Raw genomic sequence first — 25,168 nt, 5'->3', positions numbered from 1 at the left:
TAATTAAATAATTTCTTCATTTCAATGATAAGTTCATCTTGAAATCAAAAGGATTTGCTGAGATGATAGTGCAGGTTAAATTTCATTAAAAAAATGCTAATGCCTGATGACACAAAGCTTTATTTTTAGTCATTAATTTTCTTGCAAATATTTTGACAAGTCATAATCCTTGAACTTATGTTTGTCCATGAACTTTGATGACCTGTTGTTAGTTTTTAAATTTAAAAAGGGGAGAGAATAGCTGTAATTTTAATTATAAATTTAAGCCTGGATTCAACTTATATAATATTCATTCATCTGATCTTTTGGTGGAGATTGAAAAAAAAAAAAGACGCATTATTGTAATAAAGTAAATTTCACCAGGTGAATGAGTCATGATAAGCTGATGACATATTTTATAAAATCACAATTTCACCTGTCTTTTTTTAACAACTGTAATGGTTTAAATTAAATTTAGATGTTAGTTTTTAGATCTACTAAAGATATCTGCCTGCATGTTTTATGTTCCTAGCAAAGTTCAGACTTTGACTGTGTTGTCCCTTGATCACTGGTATCAATTCTATTGTTGATTAGAAATTTAGATTATTTCACCATTGATATGAATGTATATTTTTACAAAACTCTCTCTGTCTGTCTGGTAAAAAGTTTGTACATGTTATTTCTCCCACAGGCAATCTCTGATCAAGTTGATATTTTGTAAAATTATCTTTTGTACATGACAAAACAAGAATGAATAATAAAAAAAATTAATTATTGTAATTAATTTTTGTGTTATGGTATTGAATAAGGGAAAGAAATTGTACTTGACAGATGTGGTGGTATAAGTTGAATTAGTCCTCTCTAGGGGGCTTGAGCCCTGAGAGAACAAGTTTTTTTTTAATGCATAATAAAAGCAATCAAGGTAACATTCACATAGATACCTCCTTCCTCCTCTTCTACCCACCTCAACTGGTCCCAACTGGTCCAGACAGGTGATAGGATCAAAGTGTATTGAGAAAGCTAAAAGCATAAAATTGCGCTTAATAAAAACAATTGGTAAAAGGCTTTCTAATTGCACAGATTTATTACTGTTAGTCTAGATCTATTACAAATTGTATCACCTGACTGATCTAAAGTGATTCAATTACACTTAATTTAAGCTTTATTTTTTATGTTTTTTCTTATTTATGCTTATTTCCTCCTTTCTCGTTTCAACTTAATGTTCTCAAGTCCTAGTCATCTAACTTGAAGTGACTTTACTGTAAGTGACTTTTGTAATATTTCCATCTAAATCTTGTTTGGAAATTAAATACAAATTTTTTATTGTTTAAGTTCAGCTTTAGCTGCTATTCCTTAGTTTGTTAGATCATTAGGGCACTGCATGTGATCTGTTGACTGTCTTTCTCCATTCCTGTATTTTCCTCGATTAGAATCTCTTTCAATGACAGGCCTGTCCATTCTTTGATGTCTTTCCATTGTCTTCTTTGCCTCTTCTCCTGGTACTTCCCTGGTACTTTCCCTGCAGGAAGTTCTTTAAAAGCTCCGACGACCAAGCAATATGGCCATACAGTTTGAGTATGCATTTTTGTTTTTACAAGGGTTAACAGGACATTGAGGGATCCAAATGTTATTTTGAATGTCCTCATTTAAGTTGCATAACTCTAACATGTATATAATTAATATGGTATAAATGAAAGTTAAAAAAAAAAAAAAAAAAAAAAAAAGCAACAAGAAAAACTCTTTAACTGTTTTATTTTAGCAAATTTATAGAGATATAATTTTGTAAAATTAACTTCTAAATTTCTGTTTATAAAGGTGTAAAAAGATCAGATAAAAGTATGGCCAGTTTAATTAACATCAAATGTACCAATAAACAAACATAAAAATTTTAGAATTTGTATACATTGGACAAGTTTAACAATCTTTTCATGCCTAATTTTAAAATGGCGAAAGTTGTACTTTCACATCAATTATTTATCTGTTGATCTAGCATATCCAAATGTTAAAACCTGATTCAAATAACAAGGTCATTAAAACCCATGCACTTTAAAAAAATATATTAACTTCATGATATGATAGATGAGCTCATGATAAAGAATTCAAAGAATATTAAATCTTTCAAAAGTTCACAGACACACTCACACACAAAACATGCAGTGATTAGCATGTTGGAGAGAGCATCTCTCTAGCACCAAATAGTGTATAAAATATTTGTATAGATAGGTTCAACATTTGTGTTCATCATCAGCTTTATATAGTGATTATAATAATTATGTAATCATTGTTTTTATTTTATGTATACACAAAGTTATATATAATAAAAAAAAAATTACAACCAATTTTGATGAGTCCAAACATTGGAAGTGCACAGACAAAACCTCAAAAGAGGAGCACAGAGACACAATCTATACAAGAGAACAAGATGTTCAACTAAAAGTTTATTAAGATCACAATGATAATACTAACTCAATGGTTCCATCAAATTGCATCCAAAGAAATCATTCGATGCCTAAATACATGAGAATTGAGAACAAGAAAAAGGCAAAAACATTTTTTCAGAACATCATGGAGAGAGCTTGAATCAATGGCCTTAAGTTCAAGACAACATTTAGACATCTCATTAATCACACTCTAGCTAGAGTAAACATTACTATTGTCATCAGAATAATGCTGTTAAAAAATATGCATTAAAAAGGATTAATATTGTAGATACAGATCTAGAGGCAAAAATCCAAAAGCATAGTGTTTTGGTTCCTTATCTACTATTGTAAAAAAAAAATTATAAAAAAATTGAAAGCAGTTTTGAAGTAGTAACACTTTTACATTCCTTTGGCAAGCTGCATAATGCGATGTGGTGTCTACTGACACTAATAACATTCAACACAATGCAAATTTGTTATGGTATTTTGATCTTTTATTGAACAAGATTCATAGTGACTAGAGTAATCAGTAGTTAAGAAAGTGTACCACTACAAACAGTTTAATTCTGTAGTAGAAACATTAAAAAAGAATTCAAATCTTGTATGAACATTACAAAGAATGTTGTGGTTAGTCAAAACTTGTTTTCAATTAGAAAAACAAAAAAAAAACATTATTTCATTTCACCTTTACTTACAACCTTAAAAAAATGTTTATTAGAATTAAGTTATTAGCAAAGCAAAGAAAAAATGTATTTAGTAAAGTTTTGAACTTGTACATTAAATAATGATATCACTATGGATCTATGAAGGAAACCATAATATATCTGGTCCCTTTAGTCACTCTCAAACCTTCATGGAAGTGAGTCAGTCGGCCAGGGTGCATGAACATCCATCCTTTTCTTGGGGAAGTAATGCTGCAATTGTAACGAAGAAAACGGCAACCTCCACCCTATAAAGAATTTTAAATACATTTTAATTGGCCACATTTTTACTTGACTAAATATTTTGTAAAAAGATATGGATTTACTATATGAAGTGGAATGTAGATAATAGGCTCAACCTTTATGCCAACCATTTAAGGCTGTGTTACCAAAGTGTCAGTCCTAAACTTTCCATCCATGTGGGCAATAATGGATTATCTTTGCTTACGTCACATGTATAACTTTATTAGTTTGAGGTTTAAGCAGGAGTAATAATTGTCTGAGCTAAAACTTCTATACATGTTGACATTAATGGATTGTCTGTGGTAAAACTCAAGTATCTTATCAGAAGTAGGAAAATCTTAAACAAAGGATTTTTTTCCAAGCGCACAGAGGTGGAGTATGTATTACCTATTCAAAGAACAAAGCTAAAAACAAAGAACAAAGCTAAAAACAAACCTCAAAATCAACCATTGGTGTGTTTAAAGCAATGTTGATGGTATAAGTTGAGGCATCATGATGTGGCCTCAACAGAGGCTGCTCATCAGGCTTATAGCGAACAATAAAGTTCAAAAGTGCATGCGGTGGCTGAAAAACAAATAATAAATCTTAGCAAATGATTATTTGTTTACTTTTTGTTTTGTCAATAAAACCGAAAGTCTGGAATATTTTCATTATAAATACTTATGTAAAAATTACAAGAGCATGAAGAGGAATTGATCTTTAAATGTTGACTTAAGAAGAATCCATAACCAAACACTTACATCATGAAAATATCCAGTGAATACTTTTTCTTGCAGGGGACGCACAAACTCCCTAAGGAAGTGAAGCCAATGTCTCTCATAACCAACTTGGTTCATGTGGATGTCTACAGTGGGCACATTCTCATAACCACCTGCCAGTCTGGGGTCCTTAACAATTAATACGAAAATGTTATGTTATGCCAATAGAAAAAACATTAGAACTGAAATCAGTAATGAAGAGAAATGAAAGCTATCTTGAGATTCCAGAATTATTTCACACACCTTAAACTATTGTTCTAATCTCTAGGGTAAGCAATAGATTCCTCAGATATATTCAGATAATACAAAGATATGACTTAAGACTCTTCAAAATAAATAGACACTCTCAGGTTCTATTTTATAAACACTTTAATAATTTATAAAGAGTGTTATCATAATATTAGCATGTTCATGTCCATATTTTCATTTTTCCTAATTTTTAACCTCCCTTCTATTCAATACCCACATTAACACCATGCTGTGTTATGACCGTATCAATGACTTAGAAATTATAGAATATATGAAAATGACAGCCTTTAAACACAAGATGTTACAATTGAAACCCACATGAAAATAAAATCTTTATTCATATCCCTCTGTCATGCCATCATGACTAAAATAAAATAAAAAGACAATATAGAATTTTTTTTCAGTTAAAATCAGAAGAAAGAATTTTAAAAAAAATCATAATGGATATTATCGACAAAAGATTAGTACATGTAAATAAGTTCCAATTAATTCCTCTCTTCACTTACTTCATTTTTCCCATTAGACCATTTCCCAAAGTTTTCCATCTCAGCCACAAACTCATCACAGAAAGTCTCAGTAACAATAGGGAACCAATAAACATCTGGACAGGGCTGAAATCAAACCATAGTGAACAATAGTTTAACAATACCACATTTTAAATATTCGCTTTAAAATTAAATGAAACTTTTCCACAACATCCAAAATCAATGTCATTTATAGATGTCTTTCTTAAACTAAGTTTTCTTCATAAAAGGGCTTCCACATCTAAATTATTCAAGTTTATCAATTAATTTTAAAACATGATCTAAATTTTCTTAATGGTTAAATAAGAATTAAATTATCTCAAAACAAAAAATTAGAATTACCATTTCAATGATTGCATCAGGTTCCAAAGCCTTTGAATAATTCTTGTGAATGTATCTCCTCTCCCAGTCCTGTGAATGAATGATGCAATAAAAATATGCATTTACTTCTAACTTGACTACTGTTCTAGAAAAAAAAAGTCTCATACACAAGAAGCTATGATATTTAATTACCAATCTGTTATTAAAAATTTCGAAGAGCTCATTATTTAAATGATTTGTTTCGAATTCATCTGCGTAGATCAGATGGCCCCAGTAGTCTCTGTTAGTCAGGTAGATAAAGATATTCTGAATAGAGAAAGAAAAACAATTTAAAATATTATATGACCAAATTTTTTTCAATAAATATTTTTTTAGGAAGAAAAATTTTCTTAGTAATTATTAAAGTACTACTATGGCTTTAAAAAAAAAATGAATCTCAACATACAGGATACAGGAGATAAGTAATAAAAGGAGACTTAGTTAAAATAATTTAAAGCTCTACTTTGATATGACAAAGTTTGTTTTTGTAGATTTAAAAAAAATAAAAAAAACGTCAACAAATTATAATCATTTTTTTTAATTAACAGAATTTTTCAAACCTGGCTTCTAGCTTTTTGACTAAAAGACATGTCCGGATCATAAGCCCTATTGAAAGTGAAGGCATCTTTCAGTAATGTCAGACGATGACCATGGATCAGCAATAGATTAGTCGCATGTGGAACATTCCACAGCCCGCTGAAAATACAGTGGGATATTATTGTCTCAAATTAAAATATCATTATGTTTGGAAGATTTCAACCAATTTACTACCTGAAATTAATGTTGAACTAAAACATAGTTTAATGAAGAGAAAAAATTAGGTCAATGATAATGAACTCTTTATATTTCAAACAGGTCTCCAATATTTTAGTAAAAGAAATGAAGATATCTTGCAAGAGCATAAGATGTTTTAGCTTAGCAGATAAATGCTTAGTTTTTGTTTCATGAAATTAAGAAATATTTTAAACTGTATTAAAACAGCATTTGATATTGTTGGTATAATAAATTAACTTAGGAAACTCACACTCTGTTATAGTTGATGATGTCCATGTAATCTTCAGATCTGGCATAATAACCTGTATCACCCAGAGCACCCCAGAAGTTGGACCATAATTTTCCTGGTCTTTTCAGCAATGGCGCAATGATTGATCTTCATAAAAATAAACATTTCTTTTATATCAGCCATCAAAGACACAAAATAGAAAATCATATAACATAAAGATTGTTTTTTAAGAATGATTTAGAAAATGAAAATTAAGGTATATAATTTAGAAAAAAAAAAGGCTTATGTAAAGTGTACATTTACACAGCTCACCTATTTTGTTCTATCAAATCCACCAACAGTTCTGGTTTGGTAATCTGCACTACTGAGTCAATAGTCATTAAGTACTTGCAATTCTTTTGGATACACTCATCACTAACAAAAGAAATAAAAAACATAATAGGCATTGACGTTAAGAAAATTAATAGGCTGTCAAAGCTTTATAGGTGAAAATGTTATGATCTAGAACTGTGGGGCTAAAAACTGCAAATGGTGTCTTCTGTGGCTTATGTAAAAATCCAAAATGAATGCATTTGGGGTAATGTTCACTTAAAAATGTAATTTTAAATTCTAAAGAATTGAAATATTCTAGAATCTAGATAATAAGTTGTTTGTTTTTTTCAGTTTAAAATCCTATATGGTCTAGACTAGTTATTGTTTTAGATCATTAGAAATTAACATAATGTCAGTTTATAAATATACAGTCATCAAAATAAAAAAAAACTATTTGTGTGAATCACATCTGGTTGTAAGTGTGGAAAGTGCTTTCAATTGTACACAATTTTCAGGAAGAAAATGAACATGGTAAAAGATTTGATAAGTAACACAAGGAACAGTTCTCTGGTAAGTGGAATGGCTTCCAATATATTTAAATATTCATTAAAAACATAACAATCTGAGAGGAAAAGTAACACAACTTACATGGCCCAGTTTCTTGCAATACCCTCATTGACATTGTCTGCTGAAGATATGTATCTTGTACTTTTATACAAGTCTTTGGTGTCTTCAAGAAATTTAGCAACATCCTTCTCATGCAATAGTACCTAAAAATATCCAATTAAAAGACAAAATATGTAATCTTCTAGCAATTTAGAATAATATCAATTTTACAATTAGGACAGGACTAAATGAAGTAATGTACTAATGGTTTACAATATAACCAGTGCAACATCTGATTAATAATACTTTCCCCTAAGATGAGTTTTCATTTGAGGGCTGTTTTTTTTTTTTCTATAAGATTCTGATGTTTCACTAGACATGAAGATTATTACATCATAGCCCAAACTTTCTGCAGGATGACAGGGGATGATGGCAGGAGGGATTTAAACTCAGGACCACTGTGACAACAGTCTGTGGTGCATAAAGGCACATTTCTCATTCCAAATGATGCTAGAACAAATTTGTACAAATGCTCCTTCTTCCCTAGCGCTATTAGAGCATAGAATGGGTTTGCTGAGCTAGCCAGGAAAACCAGTAACTTGACAGAATTTAGGTCATTGTTTAAAATAATGCATGACGGGTTGGACGTAATCATCTTCTTTTTTTGAAGTAACATCTGTATTATATAAGATAAGATAAGATACCACATAACCAGGCTGCAAGTATTGTCCCTATCAAAAAGCCCCAAATCCAAGATGCTTGTTGACACTTAACCAACTCATTTCCAAAGAAAGTTTAAGGAATTCAAGCATTAAAAAAAAAATATACTCATTGCAACATAAAAGCAAACATCAAACTGGTATTTAATTTTAGTATTTCAATGTTTGTTTACTAAGGCATACCCGATTATGAATGTAGATGTCAATTTTGTCTTTTGGATATTTCAGTGCTGCCACTTGTTCAAAGAACTCTCTGATAAATGGAGTTGCATACTCAATGAAAATGGAAACTAATACGGCAGGATAGTCAACCTCCTGAAATGGACAAACAAGTATACCAATAAGTCAGATTATACACTAGGATATTAGTCTTTGTCTTAGAAGATCTTAAAAAAAGTAATTAAAAAAAAAAGTTTTTAACCTTCAATTTACCGAGATCCACCAGATCTTCTTTACATGAGAGACATCCAGTAGTGTCTGTCCAGCCATCAGCAAGATAGTTAGACAGGCGGTAGAACTCGGGCTACAAGGAAACACAAATAAATAGTCTACATTAAACATTACACATTATACTAGCATTACAAACATTACCAAAGAAGGTTTTAACTCAACCGGATGATACTAACCTTGATAGGGCCATTACCATGAATCACAACTGGGGTTGTCTCTGTCTCTATATTGTATAAATAACTGTGTCCATTCTTATATTTGATGACTATCTCCCCTGAATAAAAATTATGAAGGAGAAATAGATGTTCTTCTAAAAAGCGTTTTTTTTTCGTAACTTACTCAAGTATTAAAAAATTGTAGTTGGCGTATAAATATCTTCATAACATATAATATACAAAGAGAATTTACCAAGAGCCCAATTCAAATTCTGAAATATTTCTGCCTTTGTATCAAGTTTCATATTCCACTCATGCTGAAAGAGAAAAATGCAAAGATCTATAAGACAAAATATATATCTTTTTTTTTGAAAATTAATTGTTAATTAACTGATAAGAGTCTTATAGAAAAAAGCTGTCACAACACCATAAATAGTCTAGCTTTTTTGAGCTTATTAGGGTTTGCGTAAAAGATTATGGTTAAGACAGTCTATGTTAAACTCTACATATCTTTTGCCTAAAGGCATGAATGACAATAATTATATAGGTTCCAGCATGCTATTTGCAATTAACTCAAATTGTGACAGAAAAAAGAAAAGAAATAACATGAGCAATCAACTGAAATGTCTACTTCATGATAATATATATATATATATATATATATATATATAAAATTTTAAAAAAAGATCCTACCAGACACAAAAGAATTATTGTAAAATTAAAAAAAATAAATAAATAATAAAACCACTTAAGTAAAAATATTTTGTTTATTAGCTCTATTATTCTTCCCTTACCCTTAGAGCTCTGTTGATATATATTTTGGTGTAGTAAAGTTGATCATCCTCATCATCAGCAATAGTTTGATGACTGACTATTTCATAAATTTCCTTAGCATAACCCAAGAATCCTAATGCATACAAAATATATATTTATGTTAATTGAATATGTACCAAAAAAATTAGGTGGTAATAAAGATGCACCATAAATGAGGTTTATTGCATTAGAAGGAAATTCCATTTTCTCTTTTTCAGTGAAAACGAAACTAAAAAAAAAAATGTAAAAAATCTCACCTCCTGAGTTCAAATATTTCTTTTTGGAATCCTTGACTATGGGATATTTTTCCTACATTAAAAAAATAAATATAAATAAAGCCAGGTCAAGACTATGATCAAGAGATGGGAATGAAATTCAGAAACAAACTATGATATTTTTCATAAATAAGTAAAACAATAAATAACGCAAGTTTAAGACTCTTTATGATCAAAAAATGGCAATAAACTTCAGACAGAAACACAATGAAATTACTTTGAATATTTTCTACTTAAAATAAATACGGCCCAACTGCTAAATATGCAATAACTTACAGACTTTAAAAAAAAATATTTATCAATAATTTTGTTAATGTGGCAAAATATGTAGGTCATAGTTGGGTCAGCAGATGTAAAACTGCCTAAATCTTTGGAGAAATTTAAAAAAAATATTATTATAATTTTATTTTTCACTCTCATGACACCTTACTTACAGCCAATGTTTTATCTGGCCAACAAGCTTCTTCAGCTGAAAAGATGACCCTTGAGTTAAATTTTGAAAACTTGTCCAGTATTGCATCTTTGCCATCAGTGAAGACTACATCATAGCTACCAAAGACAAGAAAGACATTCATACAGTGATGTCCATCTTTTAACTTGCATAAATCAAATGTATATAGATAACTGTCAACTTTTTACTAATAGTATTTTTTTATAAGTGCGCTAAGTATGGATATCCAAACCAGGGTACCTTTACCTAATATGTAAACTGGAGACCCAAAACATACACACACAAAAACTAATACTGCTAAGGAAAGTGATATGAAATGAGAGTGAAATTTTCTAGCATTTGTTGTTTTGTTTGACAGTTCTATCTTTCATTCTTTATTCATAAGCTTTTATTTTATAAAATGCATCTTAACTCTCTACCTGTCAACAAACATAATGATGAGGTTTTCTACATTCTTGAAAGGTTTTAAACCTTCTCTTAAAATATTGATCTTGTGGCCTCCTCCGGTCGATTGCATTGTACCACCTCTCCAAGTTGTTCCAAGACCTAAGACCTAGGATCAGGAAGTTGTCACAAGTTATCTAATTAATATCATGATCAAAAAGTTGTTACAAGTTGGTAGTTGTTACAATTAATATCATGAGGTAAGCTTCTAAGTAGTATGAAATACTAAGAGCATCAAAACATTTTACCTTAACATTTAAACCATACAGTTTAGCTGAACGGAGAAACTGACGAAATCCATCATTCTCCTCTGTTGCTATGGTCACCACAAGTAAATCTTCATAAAGAAAATTTAAGATATAAATCATTATTTTTCTTAATTCTGGTTAATCTTCTATTACTAAACAGAAAATCTCTTAAAATTGTATAATTCAAGTTTGTTTGACCAAAATGTAACGTACCAGGTTTCTCTTTAGAAAACATATCTGTTGCCATGCAACAGATAATAACTAAAGAAATGATCACTTCAAAGAGAAGAACAAGCTTCATTTTCAAAGCTGTTGCTTGTCAACCTAAAATTAAAATATCAATAATGTTAATATACTTAAAGACAATGAATTTCAACTGTGAAGTGCATAAAGTCTACTCCTGGTTATCATGATCACACTTTAGTTCTAGGCACTGATGTTTGCTTTATGACAGGATTTAGTAATTGTCACAAATGTTCAATGTTAATTATACACATTCTGATAACAAGTTTTCAACTGAACAAATAATGCGTTATTTTCACAAGTATTGTCTTTTTGGCATTCTTATCTTAAAAAAACAGACGTTCTTTCAAAAAAAAAAAAGAACATTATTACATATAATATATATATATGTGTGTTCAACTAGTTGTGCATGTTAAGTAGAGACTTAGGTTAGCCGTCATTGTTTTTCCTGGCTGATTCAGGCAACCGTCCTATACTCTAATGGTACTAGGGAAGATGAAGCACTTGTATGGGTATAGAATATAAGAAATGGGTATTTTATTAGATTATTTTTGTACTTGTAAATTATATTCTGTGTTTTATTATTGTTACTTTACTTTTTTAGTCTTCTGAAGTATGTAATACCTAAGCTCAGGGATTTTACAAATGGTAATGTCCGATAGTAGGACTACATATAAAATATAATAATAATAATAATGGCAATGTCTTTGATTATAATGAAAATTAAGGATGAGTGAAGTCACCAGTGAATTGTTTCACACAACTATGCAAACCCAGTTGCAACCTGCATATTTTTCGTTTCTTGAGCAGACTAACTTGACTATAGAAGCTATTGTCTGCAGGAAATATATTAAAACACACAATACCATAGATTCCAGTATCATAGATCTAGATCTATATATAATTAATATATATATATATATACTATATATTATAGAACTATCGCTATCGTGCAGATCTAGATCTATTAGTAATAATAATATAGATCTATTCTAGAACTAGTAGGCCTACCTAGATTTGAGACTAGATAATATTAATAGTAGATTATCATAAAGTAGATTGAGTCTGATAGACTATCAGTATCACTACTAGATCTATAATCTGTATAATACTAACTAATTATGTCTAATAATCTAATACTAGTAATACTATCAACTATCACTATCAGATAATCAATCATAATCATAATCAGTTACAATCACAAAGTGACAATCAGTATTCAGTGATTCACATTCAGTATTCAGTCTCACTCAGTGAATAAGGACTATCAGCATCACTAGTGACCTAGAATCTAGATCTAGCGTAGAAATTTTAGACCCTAATCCAGTTACTAAGTTAGATCTAGATCTAGTCTAAGTTTATTCCTTTTAATCTAAGCATAAACTGTCGTAAAAAAAACATGCCACATCACACAGATTACAGCTTCGTTTCTCTTAGAGCAGTCAGTGCTCACTCTTTGATTCCAGTCTTCCACTACTTCCAGGATATATTGTAAGTCTATATTTTTATAGGTTAGGGAACCCACTAACCATACGTAACAATAACAACTTATGAGGACTCTATTCTTACACAAATCTACAAATGTAGTCGAGTCTATTTTTAAACTGCTGATTCCGAGTTTCTCTTTCAATCATTAGATTTTAGATTCTAGGGCTAGGCTTATTATATAGATCTATGAGCTCTTAAATCTTTACAGAGTCTCTATTTCTACTTACCTTGACTTAGAAGTTAGATCCTCACGAGCAGAAATACAATAATTCTATATCTAAATTATTTTCTATCTTTTATCTATTTTTAAATTGATTTTAACTGCGCATACTTTTAAAGACCTTTTAAATTAACACTATAATAATCTTAATTATTAGTCGAGTACTCCAGTTACTGAGTTAGTGAGTTACCGTTTCCAAATCTAGAATCTCTAGTCCTAGATATTAATACTTACAATTTAATATAGATCTAAATCTAAGGAACTAAAAAAAATACAGAGGTATATTTATCAGAAATATTGTTTAGATTCTACTCTACATATTTTAGATCTCTACAAAGACTCAAATTTTAAGTTTTGCTTACTCTGTTTAGATCTTGACTCTGGATCCACCCAGTTAGGCCCCTTACAGTGTACACTTGACGTGAGAAAGTTACCGACGCGAGAGAAACAGGCGTAAGACGCGAGCCTTCAGCGGCCAGCCTACGTGACTTCGCTAGTGTAGGCGTGATTGTTACTTATTGTCTTAGCCCAGGATTGGTGAACATGGGATGAAGTAGGCCCGCTGAGCGACTCGGGAGTGAGTAGGGGGTAGGCGTACTCACTAATTGAGTTTTAAGTAGGGTCATGGGTGTAGTGTCCAACTGCAATTTAGAATTTGAAACAAAATGTCATATTGTAGGCCTAACCGTATGTGAACATTGTTTCAGAAATTCAGTTCTAGTCCGAAATTCCTGATCTTATATAATACAGACGTTACTTCAAAAAAAAAAAAAAAAAAAAAAAAAAAAAAAAAGGTTACGTCCTACGCGTCATGCATCTAGTCATGCATGTTAACCAATGACTTAAATCCTGCCAAGTCACCGGTTTTCTTGGCTAGCTCAGGCAACCCATTCCATGCTCTAAATAGCGCTAGGGAAGAAAGAGCATTTGTACAAATTTGTCCTAGCATATGGGACGAGGAATGTACCTTTAACTTAGTGTCTTTCTGAATATCTTATTAGATTTTGTTTTTTTTTTATTTGAAGATTATGGTTCAGCGTTTTATATATAATTGCTACTTTACTTTTAAGTCTTCTATCCAGGAGGCTTTCTAAATTTAGTGATTTTACTAAATGTGTTACTCTAGTCAAATGTGAATATTCGTTTTTTATGAAACTCACTGCTCTATTTTGAGTCTGTTCCAGTTTCTTAATGTTTTCTTGAGTTGAGGGGTCCCAAACATAGACGTTACTTCAAAAAAGAGGATAATTATGTTCTACGCTTTTCATGTGTCAATCTAGTCATGCATGTTAATCAATGACTTAAACTCTGCTAATTCATTGGTTTTCCTGGCTGATTCAGGCAACCCATCCCATTCTCTAACGGCACCAGGGAAGAAGGAGCACTTGTACGAATTTGTTCTAGCATATTGGAATAAGAAATGAAAGCGAGCTGGGTTCAAACTCGGGGCCATCGATGGTCACGACAATCCGAAGCGCATAGATGTACCACACGACCGCTACGATAGTCGATAGATCAATTCTAGATGAGTTATTTAACTGTTTAGGATTGCTTAGTTTCGGTTATTATGTTGTTGTTTTTTACCGACTCCCGAAAGGAAAACCGTTTAGTTTTTGATATGTCTGCCCATCACATTTAACCTAAAGCTCAATAACTATAATTCTTTTCCGATGTCAGCATTGCCTTTAGCGTGACTCGATTTACATGCAGCGGCTTCTTTTGGCCTGCCAAATGAGTACTCTTTTGTTTGACAAACAGTAGGATGGTTAGGGGCTATAATATATTCTATTCAAGGCAAAAGACAGCGAAATGGACAAAGACAGTCAACGGATCTTGTGTGATGCACCCAAAATTATGGGATAGGTGAAGGTGATAAAATATAAGATAAGATAATCTTTAGTGGTCCAATCAAATGGAAATTCAGTTTGACTACAATTGACAACCTCAGCGTAACTACTGTGCAATCGTCAGAATATAGATGAAAAATTCGAACAACATTCACACACGATCTAGGTTTATATAAAACTCTTTTTAAAAAAAGGGTGAACATCAAAAGTAACGTCGTACATCTCTTTTTCAAACACTAGAAAAGGTCAGTCTGTGTTATTCAATGCCTGTTTAAGATCTACTCTACATTTATGACAACTTCAACAAGATCACATTCCAAAGAAATCTAAAAGCAAGTAGGCTACAAGATACATTCATTTTCTTCTCAAAATGTAATGGTAAATGCTGACGTCTTGTTCAGGTGGAAGATTATCAAAATTAATATCCATATGATTGTATACTAACTCATAACCTATTTTCTAAATGTGGACAGGGGCGGACTGGGAGTCAAAATCGGCCCGGGTATTTCTGTACAATCCGGCCCACAAGTTGTATGACATATGATGAGCGTCCAATCACACCTGACCTCAAAATCATAGTGTAAATTTTAATAATATATCGAAAGTAGTTAGTATATGAATAATTTATTAGATGATTTTGAAACTATCTGATAAGCGCTTTTACTAAATGAATAAAGTATAACACATGGAATGGGGAATCTCTGATTGTGAAAAGCTCTTGCTACCATAGACATTAGCATTCACATTCAAGACTAGGATTTTGAATTTCGGGATTTTTAGGGCTCCCCTGGGTCCACATAACTTTAACGGGTACCTGACTTTAGTTGAGAAAGTAAAGGCTGTTGGTCATTGTGCTGGCCACATGACACCCTGCTCGTTAGCCATTGGCAAAGAAACATGATCTTAACATCTGATATATAGATCGCAAAATCCGAAAGAAAACTTTACTCTCATTTACTGCTTTCTCAATAACGTGGAAACCTAGTTTGATTGCATCTTAAAGCTGGCTACATAGATACACAACAGAAAATATCCACTTGTTTATAATATCCTTACGTTCAGTAAACAAATGCTGTCAAGATAATCTCATGTTCTAGCAAAGCCTCTTTGTATTTCGACATATGTCAATAACTTCTTATGTTTCTTATGGCGTTAAGCCTGTTCATTCGTAAATGTTGTCATCATAAAGTTTGTGAATGACAACAATCTAAATTAGACTAAATAGAGGCCAGACGTAGATCTAGATTTAAATGTATTAAACAATTGAACAAAATCTATAAATTATTAAGATATAGCTTATCTTCTTACTGCTTAGAGGGTGCAGATTTATTTATTATGTAAACATTAAGAAGTGAATCTGATGCGAAAATCATATTAGTAGAGTAAATAAAGCTCCACTTTCAGACCTTATGGTCTATATGGCAGATGATGTAAAGGTCATATGTTTCTGTGGCCTACGGTTTGCGAGGGTGTAATGTGGTCAGCACAACGACCAACCGCTTTTCCCCAACTAATGTCAGGTACCCATTAGAGCTGGGTGGACTCAGAGGCGCCCGAAGATCCCGAAATTAAAAAAAAAAAGTTATTAGGTGATCAATTAACGTTACTCTACAGTCTGTACTTATTCTAGAAGTGTTAGAAGAGTCTTATCAAAGACGACGTGTCATCCTGTTTGCTTTTATGTGAAAAATAACGCCAAATGATTTAAAAATTTTTATTACTTTAAACGATCAAAACAAGACTATGGCTGGCTTATTCTTGGTCCATTGGTGAATTCGATGGGAGCAGCCTCTGAGTTTGTGTGATAACAAAACTCTCTTTGTAATATTGTTTTGCACAGCATTCCAGCAATAGTTAATATTATTATTTATTTTCTGCTCCTTTTCCCTTCTTTTTTAGAATCTTTTGCATTTTGATTCCAATCAACACATTTCAACACTGTTCATGATAATAATTGTGATTTGTGAAGGACTTCGTAGCGGGTCAACTCCATCAAACAGAAAAAAAGAATTCGTATGTGACTGGACATGTCCTCTATAGGACTTGGAACGTTGTTGTTGATCCCTTTATAGATTCACACTAACGTCGATCTCTATAAGAAATAAATGCCTTAATTTTCTTGTTTGTCGTTTAGTGACGTCTACTATAAGCATTATATACGGATGAAGGATATTTACGACCATGCTTTAGATCAGCGATGCCCACACTACGGCCCGCGGGCCAGATCCGGCCCGCGACGTGCTTCTATCCGGCCCGCCAACGCATGGGAACAAAATGTAAAAAAAAAACAATTAAAAATTTAAAAAATGTTAACAAAAAAAAAATAAAACTTTTTTTTTTTAATTAAAAAATTAGAATGTTGAAAAAATATTCTCTTTAAGTTAGGATTCTCACTCATTCTTTGATGAATTCCATCTTTAGGTTTGGTATTCTAATATTCATAGTAAATATATTTTTGTATTGTAAGAACACAAGTGTTGTTTTTTTTTTGTTTTTTCAATGGCGATAAAACTAGACAGCTATTTTTAATTCTTGGAAAATTTCGCTACTGTCTTGAGCTAGCCGTGTCCTTGACACCTTGTGTGTGCAACACAGATCATCATTGATGCATCGTTTTGGGTCGTGTTCTTTTGATGTCAAAGCGATTGGTACCGCAGTGTTTAATGTTTGTGATTTAATGAAATGGGAGAGCCTAAGAAACGAAAAGTGAACTCTGAATGTAGAAACTTTCAAGAAAAGTGGACAGATCTTTACTTTTTTGTGGAATAGGATAGTAAGCCAACATGTTTGTTTTGTAAAGAAAGTATGGCTGTTTTTAAAGAACATGAAGCCAAACACATATACACATATAGTGGCATCCTTGGTTTCAGCCGCGAAGACAAGATTGTCAAATTACGACTAGAGATTGGGGGATTGACAAGAATATTTCACAAAAAGAGAGAAGAAAATGAGTCGGCGATAAGGGCCAGCTACAGAGTTGCTCACATCTTAAGTAGAGCAATGAAGCCTTTTTCAGATGGCGAATGTGTAAAAAAGTGCTTGCTAGCAGTGATGGAAGAAATGTGTCCTGAAAAGAAGAATGCAGTAGAAGCTGTCGGCCTTTCTCGCATGACAATTACAAGGCGAGTGGAAGATATGGGGGTAAATCTTCATTTATAATTAAAAGACAGAGCAGCAGAATTCGAAATGTTTTCTATTCCTGCTGAAGAGTCCACTGACATAACTGATAGTGCGCAACTCTTGGTATTTATTCGCGGTACAAAGAGCAACTTTGATATAACAGAGGAGTTAGCAGCTATGAGGAGCATGCATGGGACAACAACTGGAGAAGACCTGTTCAAAGAAGTGTCAACTATCATGGAGGACCTTTCTCTTCCTTGGAATAAATTAGTTGGAATGACTACTGATGGCGCTAGAAATATGGTTGGACTGACAGCAAGAGTTATTAAAAAAGTTGTTGAGTCAAATGGAACTTAACCGCTGCGGCTTCACTGCATCATTCACCAACAAAATCTCTGTGGAAAGGTTTTGAATCTGGACCATGTGATGATGATTGTGCTCAACACTGTACATTTCATCAAATCACAGAACGTTGAATCACAGAACTTTCAAAGATTTTCTGACAGAAATAGAGTCCGAATATGAAGACGTTCTATTTCACAGTGAAGTGCCGCGTTGGCTAAGCCGAGGAAAGTTGTTAAAACGTTGTTTTTTTTTTTTAAATCAAAACAAGTGCCACAACTGAACGACCTTTCATGGTTGTGGGATTTAGCTATTTTATTCGACATCACATCTAAATGAACTTAACACCAAACTACAAGGGAAAGACAAATTGATTTCGCATATGTATGCAGACATATGTGCTTTCCAAACAAATTGCAACTCTTCATTCAACAGGCGGAAAGGGTGCATCTTGACCACTTTCCAACCTGTACCACTGTACAAAATGATAAGCAGCTAAATATGTCTCTCCCAAAAGAAAGAATGATCCAACTTCTGAGGCTCTTGATGGATAATTTCAGTGAAAGATTTGTGGATTTTCAGAATTTAAAAAATGAAATCCGTCTTTTTGAAAATCCGTTAGCTGCCGATGTATCAAGTGCCCCGACAGATCTACAACTGGAACTGATTGACTTACAAAGCCAGATATCCCTGCTTGACAAATTTCAAGTGATGCAGACCATTGACTTCTACTCCATGTTACCTGCAGAAGCGTTTCCAAATCTTCGAAAACAAGCGCTAAGGATGATCACAATGTTTTCAAGCACTTATTTGTGTGAACAAACTTTTTCAATGATGAAATGGGCGATAACCATGTTACGAAATCGCCTCACGAATGAATATCTAGATTCAGTGCTCCGAGTTGGTGTTTCATCTATGCAGCCAGATACTCAGAAGATGGTTTTGGATAAACTTCATGCATCACATTAATTTATGTAAGTAGGTCCACAAATAAAACTATTAAAAATAGCTTATTGTATTTTTTTTTCTTTTTGGTGTTATGGCCCGCGACACGAATGCCTAAAATTAAAATGGCCCGCAGACCGAATAAGGTTGGGCATCACTGCTTTAGATGAGTATTAGACTAGAAAAGTGCAAAAAGTATTTTTATTTAATCATGACGCTCAAAGTGTTGCCTTTTAAGAGAATAATATAAATCTCGAAACAATTTACTGGCATTCATGCTGCCCTTTCGGTGGCTCTGCCGGCCCACTTGGGTAACGGCCCACAGGGCATTTGCCCGAATGCCCATATAGCCAGTCCGGCCCTGAATGTGGATGATACACTTATAGATTTGTAATCAAATTCTTATTCAGAAATGAAGATTATTACATCCTAACAGATACGGGGGGAGGGGGGGGGGAGATAATTACGGACGAGGTTTGAACTTGGTAGCCTACCGTCGTGACTACAGTCCGAAGTGCATACCACGTGGTCAAATAGACTAGTCATTGCCTTTAGCCTATTTTTTTTTTCATTCTATTTGTGTTTGTTTGTTTGCGCTAAATCTAAATGTACAAAGCGTTTACAACACAATCAAGTTCCATTGTCTAGCACTCCGCATGCTGTTGGCCTTTTCCCACAATGCTTTGATTCAAACAAGAACTAAAAATAATTATTGTAAACAATTGTGATGGCGCTATGTTTCGTACGACAAAAGCTGTGGCGCGATCAAGATTGCCTAGTCAATGCAAAGTGTTTGTTTTTTTCATCTTGTATAAAAAAAATAAAATACATTTGTTAGTTGAATTATAAAAAAAAAAAGACTTTGATTATAAAATACTAGATGAATTGATTTATTTTTTAAATTATCATCTTTTTGTTCACGTCATTATTGATTATTCAAACGGAATAAATGCATGCTATTGGTAGAAAGAAAAACCCGAGCAAAGCCGGATAAAATTAAAGCTAGTTTTTATTTAAATTAAAAGATTACAAATTGTTACGTTAAGACTGGACATAAAACATCCAATAGATCTAGGATACGGTAGCGGTGCGAGTTAATGTATAAGGCAAAATCGTCTAACAAAAAAAAAACAACAACAAACAAACAAACAACAAACAAACAAAAAAAAAAGCAAAATACGAAAAAAAAATAAAAAAAAGAGAGAGAGGAGCAAGCCTATATAAGGGAAAGAACAGCACAATTACTGCTATTGATTTCTTCGTTCTCATTTTACATGTCGGAGGGTTCAGATCAGTAATCCCATGTCTGAGATGAACCGCGAAGTGGTTTCCAGATCAAGCAGTTCAGATCAGTCATCCTAGATCTGAAATGAACCGCGCAGTGGTTTCCAGATCAGGCAGTTCTCCGATAGTTTTTCTTCTATAGGATAATTTTTTGGCCAGAGTCTTGTTCGGGCCTCTTGATATAGTATGCAGCTTTGAAGGACAGGGTCAGCATTTTATAGTGATGCTCCACAAGGATAAGTTTCATTAGTCCCGACTTTTAGCTTCAGGAACATATGTTGTCTCCTTCTGTCCAGAGTCGAAAAATTATGCGTTCGTCATGTCAAGATAGCTTTTAATAATAAGCTTGTCATCGAGTCCGAAGAGTAATGAGGAATGCAGTATTTCCCGTGGCTACTCAGCCTCAGATGTGACCCACATATTTTGCCACATCCAGGGCAAGCATAATCGCATTGTCCGCCAGAGGTCGATTTAGATTTTCTTTTCTACATCTGTCCTGCGGCCTTTGTGAGTGACCTCCAGCTGTCTTGTTCTGAAGCCGCATGCAACCGAACCAGGTGCTCTCTTCTATGTCAGCTAAGGCAAGTTTGCGCATAAGCTGGTCTTTAAAGAGGGCGCGGTGGCTGAATGGTTAAGTGCTCGGCTTCCGAACCTGAGGTCCTGGGTTCAAATCTTGGGGATTCTAAATTACGGTATGCTTAGGGCTTCCCTGAGTCCACCTAATGTTTACCTGACTTTAGTTGGGGAAGAAAAAGGCGGTTGGTCTTTGTGCTGGCCACATGACACCCTGCTCGTAACCGTCCGCCACAAAAATAGATTACCTTAACATCATCTGTCCCATAGATCGCAAGGTCAGAAAGGGGAAACTACTTATTTTTTTTTACCTCTGTGACATCGGCCACCTTTTAGTTCACCAAAAAAAAAGGACTGCTTTTGTCATACTTTCGTCCCCCATACGGGGGACCAGCGTTACCAGCGTAACTGTCAGACCATAAGAAGTCCCTCTATACTTTCCATACCGGCGTTCGCAAGGATATCGCTGTTTGTAGTGCGCTCTTGCCACCGTATGTACAAGACGCAAGCATCTTTGCTGAAAGCGTTGAGTAGTCTTAGTTACTTTCTGTATAATACTCATGTCACAGATCCATGTAGTAGGGTTGAGAGAAACACTGCTTGCTTATAATAGACACTGCCATATATCAGTACGGCACGGTTTATCTCCCTTTTTCTATATACAACAAATCCTCCCAGAACAGACAAACAGACAGCCTAACGGTGAGTAATATAAGTTTTTCTCTTCATAAAGACCAATAAGCAGTCTTAGTCTTAATGATTTCGCACACATTAAATTCGAAAGAGTATTTTGTTTTAGTATTTTTGAAGGCTGTTTACCGTATATAAATTATCAAAATTCACTTTCAAACTTGTATCTGAAACACGATGGTAGAAGTGAAAGACGTAATATAATCTATAAATACCGAAGCAGTTGCTCGGGGCCTGTCCTAAGCCACTGCAACCTATGCGGCTGCAGTGGGCCCCGCACCGTGATGTAAATTATTAAATTAAACCATTATAACTTATATGGGTTCCCGCGGCCTCCTGATTTTCCAGGAGTTCCTGAAAATCTCCCGAAATAGCAAAATATATGAAAAATTACTGTAATCTCCTGAAAACTAGTAAAAATTGGCATTTTGGGGTGTTACTCAATACGGCAAACGCCGATCTACGCAGTGTCAGCTTGCATTTGTTATTGAACAAGTGAAAGAAATAGTGCTGCAGACGAGATCTGAACATCTGAAGTCATACCACAATCTATTTGGCTTTCTTGTAAGCGTCAAGAGCTTTCAGCGTGATAACATACAAAAATTTACAGCGAACCTCAAGCAAGCATTGACGTCAACTTATAAACAAATATAATAATAATAATAAGGACTGTCTTCGAGTCCGAAGATTAGTGAGGAATGCAGTATTTCCCGTGGCTGCGCAGCCCCAGCAGTGACCTACATATAGGCCTATGTGGGCGAGAATTAGCAGATGAAACGGAATCTTTAAGATATAGGTCTATTCTTCCAACTACCACCAAAACCCCGGTAGAAATTTGAGCTGTCTGTCCAACAATGAAAGAGACACTACTTTGCCAAACTACTTTGTTGCACTCAGAATATTTTAACACTACCCAAAACTGTAGCATCTACCCAGACTGTGCCCCGCGCAATCCGTTTCGCATAGGGCCCGCAAATGTTAGGGCAGGCCATGCTGGTGGTAATGTCTCTCTCCGGAGGATTTCCAGCTACCCGTCGCCTCAGCGTGGCCCTCCGGTGGAAACATCCAGAGGTGGATCTGGACAGGCTAAGAACGAGTAGCGAACCAGGCCTTCTAGCAGGTCTCCCTGGGTGAGCTTTTGTTTTTTTTATCTCACTCGGGGTGGGGATGGAACAAGTAACCTGCAACCCAGTCCAAAAAGTCCGCCACGCCGTTCCACAAAGGGGGTCGTCATCAGTACCAGGAGCCTGGAGTGGCGACCCTCGCACGGAACTGTGGCGGTTACAGTATAGGAATATGAGACAAGCTCCCCGCTGTTAGCGCTGTTCTCGACCACTTATAGCGAGTGGGCGGAGAGCGAGGACGGTGCGCTGTGTACACGGCACGGCCCGGTTTTACCAGTCAGTCAACCGATATGGCCGCCTACCGTTGGGTGCCCTCAGAGAGGACAGGGGTGAAGAACCCCATGTCCAGGCCTGGTGGTTGGATAAAAGCCTTTCTAACCATCAACGGGATAATGGCGCCTTTGGCGCCGATTCCCTACTGGACTTCATCGAAGGTGGTAATGTCTCGATACCAAATAAAGGTATTTTGAAATTCATTTTTGTCTGTTATTTTATGGCATATGAATCTTTACATTTTAGATAAAGATATTCTAGATAAAGATATTCCAATGAGTGTAGGCCTTTTAAGTAATACTATTATTACATTCAATACTTTAAAGTTATCTTACACCTGGGCTGGCCTTAGATAATTGGAGACCTTATGCAAAGTGAATTTAGTGGACCCCAAATGGAATAGAAAAAAAAACTGTGAAAAAAAAAACGCTTTTTATTAAAACTCCAGGGTTCTCCAACAAGAACATTGAGGACAAGTTTCGCTATTTCTTCTCTAAACAAAAATTGGCCTGTGCGAGGCCAATCGGAGGCCCTAGGCGGCTGCCTAGTTTGCCTATGCCTAAGACCGGCCCTGCTTACACGTACTGGTGTCGGGACACCCAATTCCTCTCAAAAGTTAAAAAGGAAAATCTTTCAATGGCCTCTGTGGACCCCAAGCGATCATGGGCTCGGGCACATTGAGCCCCTACGTGATATGGTTGCTACGCCACTGATTGGGCATTTGTAATATTTGGTAATAATTGGATCCCTAAAAAAATAATTTTAAAAGTCACTCTACAATTACAGCTTTATTGGAGGTTAAAGACATTATAGTGATTGCAAAGGTGTATCTTATCTTAAAAAATACAGACGTTACTTCAAGAAAAGAAAAAAAAAGATTACGTCCAACGCATAATTAATACCAATGATAGGCCATGTTAAGGATTAAACAAAAACGATTGTAAAATAATTAGTATGAATGAAAACTTACACATAAAGATGATCCAACAACAAACAATTCTAACTTGTAATTGATTTCTTCACCAATTTATAATCATACTAGATCTTTGTCTTTTATTTATGTGACACTTTGGCTATATTGCGCCTACAGCAAGGGATACAAATTGCCTTTTATGTGTGTGTGTGTGTGATTCTGGGTTGACATTAGCACAATAAACCCATCACAAGCTGGCGCCAAATTAAGATTAGACTAAAAATAAATATAAAATTAGTTATTTACGCTGAAGCGACGAGAATATATAATCTATATTAAGCAGAAATAGAGGCTACGGTTATTGTATAAGAGTGGTATACAGAGGCGACCACCCAAGATCCCTCGTTTCACTGGGGCCTAGCGCTGACTAAAATAGGTAGGGCTATATTTTAAAAAGTATATTGTGACTGCTTAACAAAAAAAAATATTAATAATAATAATTTAAAAGAAAAAAAAAACGCGCCATTTTCATCAAGGCTTCGCATACATCAGCCAAGCTTCTTTTTTTTTTTTTTTAAGATGTGTTGTACGCAGCAGAAGTATTTTCATTGTTTACTTTTTTGCGCACTTCTCGGCACATATAGCAACAGGAAGTCTTATTGTACCGGTATGTGTTGTTTGTTGCCAATGACTCAGCGCCCTTGGTTACCGCTGGTTGTTTGGTACTGTCTTGCGGATGTATTGCGGCGTTGTGCCGCATTGCCCCCTTTATGGGAAGCTAGAACTGAGTTAGAGCTAAAGTTAGAGTTTTGGAGCTAAGACTAGACGTTTAGTGTTCGAAACGAGCTGGTTCCCTGTTAAAAAATGTTTGCCGGAATGGTGGAGCCCTGCAAGACGTCTGGGCTAGAACGTAATAATTTTCATTTTTGAAGGAACGTCTGTAAACCTGTAAAACACACACACACACACAGACAGAAAAACACACTTCTGGATTCCTTACACTTGGTACCCTAAGCTTCGGGGATACATAATATGTATGGGTTAAGTAGATCTTCATCACACTGTCGACCGTTTTTCTCAATTCTCTTGAATAGAATCTTTTTCAATGACGGGCCCGTCCATTCTATAATGTTGTCCTCCCATCGCTTTCTCCCTCTTTTTCCTGGTACTGTTGAAGGAAGGTCTTTGCGAACCCCGAGGATTTTTGTGATTTTGCGTTTTTTGACAGTAGTCCAGCATGGAGCTTCAGATCATCGTGGGGCTCGGTTACCACTGTGATCCTGTTTCTTTTGTCATCGTAAGTGATACCTAAGATAGAGTAGGCCCCTATCTTTCTGTAGCATCTCAATTCCATTGCTAGGATCCTCATCTCTAGTTCACAAGCATACAAGAATGT

The 25,168-nt window shown here is 34.4% G+C and overlaps 1 protein-coding gene across 5 annotated transcripts; it reads right to left on the bottom strand.

Moving 5' to 3' along the window:
- Positions 1-1,714: 1,714 nt before the first annotated feature.
- Positions 1,715-23,850, bottom strand: LOC106067603 (procollagen-lysine,2-oxoglutarate 5-dioxygenase 1-like). 5 transcript variants are annotated; one of them, XM_056008495.1, is made up of 21 exons: positions 23,830-23,850; positions 10,924-11,034; positions 10,711-10,799; positions 10,438-10,571; positions 10,002-10,116; positions 9,550-9,601; positions 9,274-9,386; positions 8,733-8,796; positions 8,501-8,598; positions 8,296-8,397; positions 8,058-8,189; positions 7,198-7,319; positions 6,550-6,651; positions 6,259-6,384; positions 5,795-5,930; positions 5,388-5,501; positions 5,217-5,285; positions 4,857-4,961; positions 4,084-4,230; positions 3,779-3,907; positions 1,715-3,348 (listed from the first exon to the last, which is right to left on the bottom strand). In XM_056008495.1, the coding sequence occupies exons 2-21, from the start codon at positions 11,009-11,011 to the stop codon at positions 3,193-3,195; spliced, it is 2,193 nt and encodes a 730-aa protein (XP_055864470.1). In that variant the 5' UTR covers positions 11,012-11,034; positions 23,830-23,850; the 3' UTR covers positions 1,715-3,192. The 5 variants fall into 5 exon arrangements, with proteins under 5 accessions (XP_055864470.1, XP_055864466.1, XP_055864467.1 ...); XM_056008491.1 differs by lacking the exon at positions 23,830-23,850 and adding an exon at positions 13,024-13,174; XM_056008492.1 differs by lacking the exon at positions 23,830-23,850 and adding an exon at positions 12,374-12,478.
- Between the last annotated feature and the right edge of the window lie 1,318 nt (positions 23,851-25,168).

The sequence above is a fragment of the Biomphalaria glabrata genome, chromosome 13 (genome assembly GCF_947242115.1).
Source record: "Biomphalaria glabrata chromosome 13, xgBioGlab47.1, whole genome shotgun sequence".
In the NCBI taxonomy this organism is placed as follows: domain Eukaryota; kingdom Metazoa; phylum Mollusca; class Gastropoda; family Planorbidae; genus Biomphalaria; species Biomphalaria glabrata.
This window is presented reverse-complemented; position numbering and strand designations above follow the sequence as displayed.

What these genes read in the sequence shown, in the direction of transcription:
- LOC106067603 (XM_056008495.1), bottom strand. Translation starts at nt 11,011, where the DNA reads ATGAAGCTTGTTCTTCTCTTTGAAGTGATCATTTCTTTAGTTATTATC. An exon ending in ACATCTACATTCATAATCGG is followed by an intron (nt 7,320 to 8,057) that starts GTATGCCTTAGT and finishes GGATATTTTTAG; the next exon opens with GTACTATTGCATGAGAAGGA. An exon ending in AAATTTTTAATAACAGATTG is followed by an intron (nt 5,286 to 5,387) that starts GTAATTAAATAT and finishes ATTCATTCACAG; the next exon opens with GACTGGGAGAGGAGATACAT.